Source organism: Halichoerus grypus, chromosome 1 (assembly GCF_964656455.1).
Source record: "Halichoerus grypus chromosome 1, mHalGry1.hap1.1, whole genome shotgun sequence".
In the NCBI taxonomy this organism is placed as follows: Eukaryota; Metazoa; Chordata; class Mammalia; order Carnivora; family Phocidae; genus Halichoerus; species Halichoerus grypus.
Window position 1 is genome coordinate 164007006 of NC_135712.1, and position 8846 is coordinate 164015851.

At 49.9% G+C, this 8846-nt stretch overlaps 1 protein-coding gene across 5 annotated transcripts in view; it reads left to right on the plus strand.

Moving 5' to 3' along the window:
* The window catches only part of RAF1 (Raf-1 proto-oncogene, serine/threonine kinase), a 75739-nt gene that overhangs the window by 65845 nt on the left and 1048 nt on the right, over window positions 1–8846 (plus strand). For all 5 annotated transcript variants that reach the window (XM_078074902.1, XM_036073573.2, XM_036073577.2 and 2 more), the window contains 6 exons: window positions 4050–4134; window positions 4896–5072; window positions 6568–6614; window positions 7812–7930; window positions 8278–8409; window positions 8519–8653. In XM_078074902.1, coding sequence (XP_077931028.1) covers window positions 4050–4134; window positions 4896–5072; window positions 6568–6614; window positions 7812–7930; window positions 8278–8409; window positions 8519–8653 — 695 coding nt within the window. The remainder of the gene's footprint in view (window positions 1–4049; window positions 4135–4895; window positions 5073–6567; window positions 6615–7811; window positions 7931–8277; window positions 8410–8518; window positions 8654–8846) is intronic.

Sequence of the window (8846 nt, forward strand, 5' to 3'; positions counted from 1 at the left end):
GGTCCCCATCCCAGCCTAGCGCTGAGCTTTATAACTTTTGAATCAGTAAGAAGAGCCGGAGTGGTGTTCATTCTATTCTGTTCTAGAAAGCAGGGGTGTACCTAATAGGTGTTAGGTAACCCTAAATGTTAAAAACAGGAAATGGGTGTTTAAAAAAGGTAAAACATAGCATAGTTACCAACTGATAATAGCTCTTCCTTCTTCAGTGGTAGCTGCGTGAGGTACCAGTGTCTTACCAAAAACATGATAAGATCAATAGGAATGTGTCCTAACTCGTTTGTAGTACATTTGCCTCTGACTTCACTGTTAAGGGAAAGTAAGGAGCCCTGGTGTCAGGAAAAGTAACTACTTCCCGCAGTTGTTTTGAGCTACCCTCCATAACATGTTCCCTGGTCATTTACCTTGGTCATTTATATTACTTGCTAAAGGAAGGAAGTACCATCCTTTAGATGTTGTAAGATTGCCAACTATAAGGGTGTGTGGATAATTCCAGAAGGAAAAGAAATGTTAATACTATACAATTTTCTAGTCATCTTAGAAACATGTTCAAAAGAAGAGATTAGCAATAAGCAGTATTACTAAATGTCTGTTGCATGGAATGCTGGAGAGGTGGACTTGGGTGGTGTGCTTGGCCCTGAGGACTTCCAGGGCAGGTTGGAGAACAGCCTTTGTTGGAGGTCCAGACCTGATTGTGCGCACCTGGGGGCCTCCAGCTGGGCACCGAGTCTCAGCTTCCCCGCCAGAAACGGACTCCTGACCTGTGCTGTGAGCGGCTGGGTCCCTAGTATTCTGTGTCAGCGGCTGTCCGCACAGACCATGCCAGAACTTCAGACAGCTCGTCCATTCATAACAGTCCTTGCAGGCAGTTGCACCTTAGAATTCATTCATTTCTTTATCTGCTGTTCCCTGAACATTCTTCTAGGATCAAGCATTCTTCTAGGGGCTACGAGTGAAGCAGCGAACAAAACAGATAAAAATTCTTTCTCTTATGGGGTTTCTGTTCTGGTGGGGACAATAACTAAGCGAAGTAAAGTAGAAAGTGTGTAATAAGTGCTAAAGAGAAGAAAATGGAGGAAAGCTGGTATGGAATGTCAGGCCCCGTGCAGTTTTGGTGGGTTAATAGGGAAGGACTCTGCTGAGGAAGCAGCACTTGCATGATGCTCCGGGGGGCGGGCAGATACCTGAGGAAGCAGCAACAGGGGGTTTGAAGTGGTCCACTCGCCTGACTGTTTGAAAAGATGTTAGAAGTCAGTGGGTCTCAGATTATGCAAGACCTTCAGGAGGCTTGGGTGAGCCTTGGCCTGAAATTCAGAATACTGGGGAGCTTATTACCAGAGAACTCATTCTAGTTTGGGGCAGTCCTACCCGTACAAAACCGTTCGTTCTTTATAGGAGTTGAAATCCATTTTCCTATAAAGTTTGCCCATTGCTCCTAGCAGTTTGAATTCCTGTTACGGCAATGCTTGGAGTATTTGCATGAAAGTGAAGGAATGCTATAGTATACAGTCTCTGGGTTTCAGTAAAAAATTACATATAATCTGTTAACTACAAACCGTGAGCTGGCAGGCAGGATGGGTCCTTGTAGGCGCCATTGGGGCTCTGTCTTTGGTTTGACCCTGTTCACTCTTCCCACCAGTGACTTGTGTGAAGTCACAGGTAGAGACAGCAGATGACTTACACGGAGCCATAGTGCAGATTTGGGTAATAGAGTTTAGAAAGATGAGAGAATTTGAACTGGCTCTGGTGATGGAACAAAGAGATTATGAACTCTGAGCAGGGATAGTAAGTCCTGCTCACTCTGCCAAGAAGTAGAGGCCGGAGGTGGAGATGTTCGTCTGACTGCAAGGTCAGAGAGTCACTGTAAGCGGGCTTTGGCTGCTGGTGAGTCTTCTGAGCTCTGAGGTTACATTTTGATCAGGTCCAAAATGGGTGACACAGAAGGTGAGTTTGGTGACAACTGGAGTGCGCCCCTGGGAGAGCTGTAAAAAAGGAAAGGTCCCAAGGAGCAACCCCTCCTGAGGGCCCATCCAGCATCTCCCCAAGCCTTCCTCTACCCACCCTGGCCTATCCCTTTAAAACCCCGCCTAGTGCCTGGGCCACCAGCATTGTCCTTTCCTGGCCCCACCCTCAGCCATGTCAGACCAGCCCACCTTCCTGGGGTTTCTTGCTCCAGCCCTCCTTTCTGTCACTAGTGTCACCGCTGTTGCCTGTATCTTGTCTGCAGATGCAAGGCTCTTGGGGCAAGACTCCTCCCTGGCCTCTGTCCTAGTCTCCAGGGGCCCAGATCACACACGAGTTCCCTAAACATAGCTCATGTTTTTTTCATCCCCCTTACCTTCCCTTTATTCCTGGTGTATCTAGTTTGGGACAGTCTGTCCCATTTAGTTAAATCCTTCCCTTGGCTTATATCCTGTTTGTTTCAGAAAACCTTTCTACGTCCTCTGCAAACAGATTTACTCTCCTGTCACCCGCCCCCAGCATTCTCATCTTGGCTCAGACTGCTCCAGAATGAGCAATTCTGCAGGAGACTCTTACCCTCCTACTCAGTCATAAGGAACTTTAGGTGGGGCTGCATGGTTTACCAGCTCTGTCTTCCTGGATAGAGGGCAGCTCTGGGCCCTCGGTAAATCCATGTGCCAGTGAATTGGATGAGCTCCTGCTATTAAGTGGGGACTTCAGCTTCAGATGATAAAACCAGAGACCACAGGGCAACAGTTTGGGACCTGTCCTAAGAACCATCTCTTTACCAGTACTCAAGTGAAGTGAGGAATGTTCCCACGGAGGCTGCTGCAAGGGGGCACTGCCGAGGGGGCGTGTTTGGTAAGTGGGGGAATTCTGTTACCTCTGAGGTGCCATCAGCCAGCTCCTACTTTGTTTGATCCTCAGAAGTCTGTGTTCTAGTAAAATTCATTTGCCAAGAAAATCTGAGGTCCTTATAGGGCTTTGTGTCATTTATTATAATTACTCTGCTAAATACAGCATAGAAACGCTTCAGAAAGTGGAGCACACATAAAGTAGACTCGGTCTCTGGATGTTTCTGAGGTTATGTAAAGAAGCTCGCAGTGTGGCAGTCTGTGGTCAGTGTGGAAGTTAGAAGGTCAGCCGCTGGAGTCGGACTGGGGTTCTGACCCCGGCTCCAGCACTTCTGGTTTGAGGCTGTATGACCTTGGACGGGGACTGAGCTTCTGTGTTGCTTGTGAACTGAGGGTGGCGTGACGGTGCTTATGTCGTAGGGCAGCTAGGAGGCCTGAAGGCGACCGTGCCGGCGAGGACACACGCCGTACCAGGGCACAGTCAGCAGGCGGTGTGAATCACTAGGGTTACAGCTTCATGGTATTAAAGGCAAAGAAGCTTAATTTCAGTATCATCTTTGAATTTGTATAAGGCACCATCTTAGGTCTCACTAAAATGTGGCTGCTGAGGGGCGCCTGGGTGGCTCAGATGGTTAAACATCTGCCTTTGGCTCAGGTCCTGATCCCAGGGTCCTGGGATCGAGCCCCGCAGTGAGCTCCTCACTCAGCAGAGAGCCTGCTTCTCCCTCTCCCTCTGCCTGCTGCTCTGCCTACTTGTGCTCTCTCTCTCTGTCAAATAAATAAAATATTAAAAAAAAAAAATCCATTGGAACCAAAAAAGAAAAAAAAATGTGGCTGCTGAGTTTGGTATCACCTGCTTGCTAAATGGCCTGTCTCCTGGCCCAGAAGACACTGTGTCTGCTGGCCCCTCTGTGTCTGCCCACCACTGCCCCCCTCACAGGCCTGGCTTCGACCCTTCAGACGTGTGACCTCGCCGCTGGGGAGGCCAGGCTTCATAGGAAGAGTTGAAACCAAACCTGTTCAAGGCCTGTGTGGTGGTATTTAAAGGATAGTAATATAACATATTTAACTTTTTTCAGCCACTTGAACAATTTAGAAATTTGTGTATTTGTTCTGTATGTGTAGGTACGTGATATCTGAATAAGTGATTCACTATCTTTCTCAAAACTAGGGTATGTGAAAAACAACAAAATAAGGTCATTCAACTGATTGCACTGACTACAAACTAATTTGCAGGAGATGTTGCAGTAAAAATCCTAAAGGTTGTCGACCCCACACCAGAGCAGTTCCAGGCCTTCAGGAACGAGGTGGCTGTCCTCCGGTGAGTAGGGCGCTAGCCCGTCCAGCCTCCCCGGAGTGGCAGGGGTGGGCGCGGCTGGTGGGGCACGGGCCTGCAGGGCATGTGCTTGGGTCTCTGAGGGCCCACGGCTGGGACTGGGGCTTAGTGAGTGTTCACTGCGGAGTCCTGTGGCTGGAACTCTTTCCTTACAAGTGAAAGGGTGTGGAAGGTTTTCTTCCAGCTCACCTGGTTGTCACACCTCTAGAAGCCGCCTGTGATGAGCACACCCCCCTTCCGCTCCTCCAGGCCTGTGGGCACACTACGCTCAACAGCCCAGGTTCTTCTCTGGGTTTTGGTTTGAGATAGGGAGAAACAGGTTCTATTTTCGCATTTATTTCCAAGAGCTCTTTTTATGGCCAGTTTGCCTTATTCTGGACTTCAGAACCTTCAGCTTCTAAGTCCTTGAGTCATTATTTAGACTTGTAAGAATAAGGTGAATAATGGTGGATTCCACAGATCTGGGGTCCCATGACCCCTGTGGGAGGAATCACGAGTGCAAGTTGATTGGAGAGAGTGTCCTCTCTCTGAAGGCCAGCACTGAGGCGAATAACAGTGGTTCCTTGTCACAACACCAACTTGATGATCAGCAATCCTGCGTGTTTGCTTTGCCAGCCACCCAGATTGTAAGCACGGTGGCGTCAAGGACACAGGATCCGGCGTCAGTGGGAAAGCAGAGTAGATCTTTCTGTTCTGCAGCAACTGAAGAATCAGGGCCTTTTTTCTCTTCCCCCCACCCCCTCCAGCAAAACACGGCACGTGAACATCCTGCTCTTCATGGGGTACATGACGAAGGATAACCTGGCGATTGTGACCCAGTGGTGCGAAGGCAGCAGCCTCTACAAACACCTGCATGTCCAGGAGACTAAATTCCAGATGTTCCAGTTGATTGACATTGCCCGCCAGACTGCTCAGGGAATGGAGTGAGTAGATGGCTTGTTGACTGCAGAGTCTGGGGTCCAGGCATCAACTTGCCCTACATCGGGACCTGGGTTAGGAGAAAGCCAAGTCTGCTAAGTGGTGGGCTGAGGGAGGGAGAACTCCAGGTTCCTCGCCCAGGCTGAGGCCACCTGCCGTGGGGCTTAGATTCAGGTTGGAGCCACTGCCCTCAGAATTCACCCAGATGCCGAAGAGTGTAGTGTGGCCTCCAGACCTTCTGCTTGGACAGCCGTGGCACTGGCCTCTGCAGGAGTGTGTGCTCTGAGCCGTGGCCCAGCAGCACGTGTGCTTGTTCCACAGGAAGGGCTGGTTTTGGATAATTCATTTTCCTTTTGGAGAATGCTTAAGTCATCCCTAGCACGTGCACGGAACACTACCCGTTTGAGTCTCTGTGCTTGAGCACGTTTCTCTGTGAAAGGGGTGTGTGTGATGTGGTGTGTGTGTGAGTCACACTTCTCCTCTGAGGTACCTCTTACGTGGAAGAGCGGCAATTCCTCATAGCCCCAGCTGTGCTTGCAAGTGCTATGTAAAATCTCAACATTCTACTTTTAAAATTCATACGGAATTTACATTCTATACATTTTAAGAAATAAACTAGCCAGGGGCGCCTGGGTGGGTCAGTCAGTTAAGTGTCTGCCTTCAGGTCATGATCCCATCGAGGCTCCTTGCTTAGCGAGGAGCCTGCTTCTCTTCTCCCTCTGTCCCTACTCCCCGTTCCTGCTCTCTATCTCAAATAAAATCTTAAGAAAAAAAAAAATAGAATTACTTTGTAGAAAAAATTACGGCTATAATCCACATATTATAAAATTCACCCTTTAAATGCATACGACTTAGTGGTTTTTAGTACATTCACAGAGTTGTGCACACGTCACCACTATCTAATTGTAGAACATTTGTCACGATAGAAGATGAGCTTGGGGCATCTGGGTGGCTCCGTTGGTTGAGTGTCTGACTCTTCGTTGCAGCTCAGGTCATGAACTCGGGGCCCTGGGATCGAGCCCTGGGTCCAGCTCTGCACTCAACACAGAGTCTGCTTGTCCTCCCTCTGTTCCTCCCCCCTTGTTCACTCGCTCTCTCAAATAGAAAGAAGATGAGGTCTTTTGTGTCTGGCTCAACGTAGCACACACGGGTTTGGGAGGTTCGTTCATGCTGTAGACGTGTCAGTACCTCATTCTTTTCTGCAGCTGAACAGTATTTCATAGTACGGGTAGGCCACACTTTATTCATGCGGCCATTGGTGGATGGACATTTGGGTGGTCAGAATTACTTTTTGAGTAGAAGTGATGCTTCGGTCACTGTGGTCTCACTTCCAGGTAAGGCACGATGTGGTCCAGCCTGCATCGGTGCCCGGCCAGTCCCCACCTGTAGCCCCGCACTGGGCGACAGGCGCTCAGGTGGCTTCCTTCCTAGCCAGAATTTGAAGCTGCTTTCTACCCATGTCCCTCAGACTGTTTTTAATGATTTATTTTTCCTTCACAGCTATTTGCATGCAAAGAACATCATCCACAGAGACATGAAATCCAACAGTATCCTTTGACGGTTGTTTCGTTTGCTCAGTTCTAAATTTAGAAAAACAGGAAGGGAGACTTTTTAGTTTATCCCAGCAAAAGTGACTTTGGAAAGATTTGCACAAGAGTTGAGATACATGTTTGGGTTATGCTTGAAAGTTTTATTATGCTCTTCATTACTAAATTTAACTTGGAAGGATGGGGCTTTTGTCTTTCATGTTTATGTCCAGCACGTGGGATAGTGTGTATCTGGTCAGAAAGTAGCTGCAGGCCAGATGTTTCATTACTTCAGTGTACCGAAGTGGTTTCTTTAGAGGTCACTGTTGGAACCAGCCCTTCCCCTTTCTGAGACTGTTCCTACAGAAGGGGACTGAAGACGTTGTTTTCGTGCTTTAGGGCAGGAAACGTAACCCTTGTCCATGTGCCTCCCGCCTGCAGCCTTTCTCCCTCTGAGGAGTGGGGATGGCGTTACGGGCCCTACTCTGCTTCGTGGCCAGTGAGAGGAGCCACAGTTGGGCTGAGTCAGATTGTGGGACGTGGCCTATTTGGGCCACTACGTTTTAGTGATGGGTTTTTGGGAGTGACACATCCTATCACGAGAGCAGAGCCCACAGATTTGAAGGAGGTATGTGTTACTGGGCATTGGCAGATCCCAAGTCGGCCTTAAACTGCCTGACTTCTTTATCCAGAAATGAGGTGAGTTTGGTCCTGATTTGAAGTCACCAAGCGGTCCCTATTCTAGTAAGAAGTCTCATAGGACAGTGCTCAGTGAGGGATGTGCCATTTGTTCTTCACATGTTTCAGGCATTTGAGGGCACAAAGCAGGCAGAAACAAATGTAAGCCATCACGGGCCAGGCCCGCTCCTTGCAGATGGCAACCTGTGCTCTTAGAAATCTTGGGGTTTAAGGCACCTGTGTTATATGGGAAGGTCAGAAGGCCAGGGACCTGGCACCTGGAAGTGGAAACGGGGAGAAGCAGCATGGGGAAACTGCCTGATTTTTGGCTGGAGCCAAATAACGTGGCACCCTGAGCAATGGCTGCGTGCCTCCTGGAGGAAGCACTTTTTAAAACTTTAGAAATCCAAGCAAACCAGTGCAGAGAAGGCTGGGGACAGACAGGAGGCCGAGAGATGCTGTGCTCTTAAGACCTTGGGGAAGTGTTTCAAAATTAACTTGACCATTCTTTTGAAACCAGAGTCCTTAACAAGCATTGAGATATATTTCTCCATGAAGGCCTGACGGTGAAAATTGGAGATTTTGGTTTGGCAACAGTGAAGTCGCGCTGGAGCGGTTCTCAGCAGGTTGAACAACCCACTGGCTCTGTCTTGTGGATGGTGAGAAAGAGGCGAGGCTCCCACTAGCAGGGTGCAGGGCAGAAGGGGTGCCCTGGAGGTCTGTGTGCAAACTTACAGCGTTTGACGTCTCCCCAGCGTTCAGATACCTCAGTGAGGCCTTGAGTGACAACAGACAGCCTGAGGCACATGTGGGCTTCCTGGGAGCTGGTGATCAGAACCAGGCGGAGGCATAGGGGCTGGGTCCCAGAGACTAGGCTTCCTGAGCCCGAGCGGGGAAGAGTGGAGAACTGAGGGAAGGCCTCTCCTGCCCAGGGGGAGGGACAGCCTGGCGCCTGGATGTCTGTGGGGCCCAGATGGTGACGAGTGAATGCATTTTGTCCCTGTAGGCCCCTGAGGTGATCCGAATGCAGGATAACAACCCGTTCAGCTTCCAGTCTGATGTCTACTCGTACGGCATTGTGCTCTATGAGCTCATGACGGGGGAGCTTCCTTACTCCCACATCAATAACCGCGATCAGGTACATGCCCTGGTGCAGACTGGCGTGCGAGGGCCGGACGGGGCTGTGGGAGCCGCCGCTGTCTGCTTTGTTCCTCCACCCAGTCCCCCGACTGTGTGCTTGCTCGTAGATCATCTTTATGGTGGGCCGAGGGTATGCCTCCCCAGACCTCAGTAAGCTATATAAGAACTGCCCCAAAGCGATGAAGAGGCTCGTGGCCGACTGCGTCAAGAAGGTCAAGGAGGAGAGGCCTCTCTTCCCCCAGGTAAGACTTGGCGCAGGGGTGCAGGGCCGGCTTCCAGGAGGAGTTCCTAAATGGAAATGAGCAAGGAGGTGGGATCCTGGTCTCCACCAGGTGCGGCAGGCGGGGTGGGAAGGGCCTGCGTTTGGGCTCCTCCCCGAAAGCTGCGGCTCCTGCTATGACACCAAGGCCACCTAATGACACTGCGTCGTTGCAG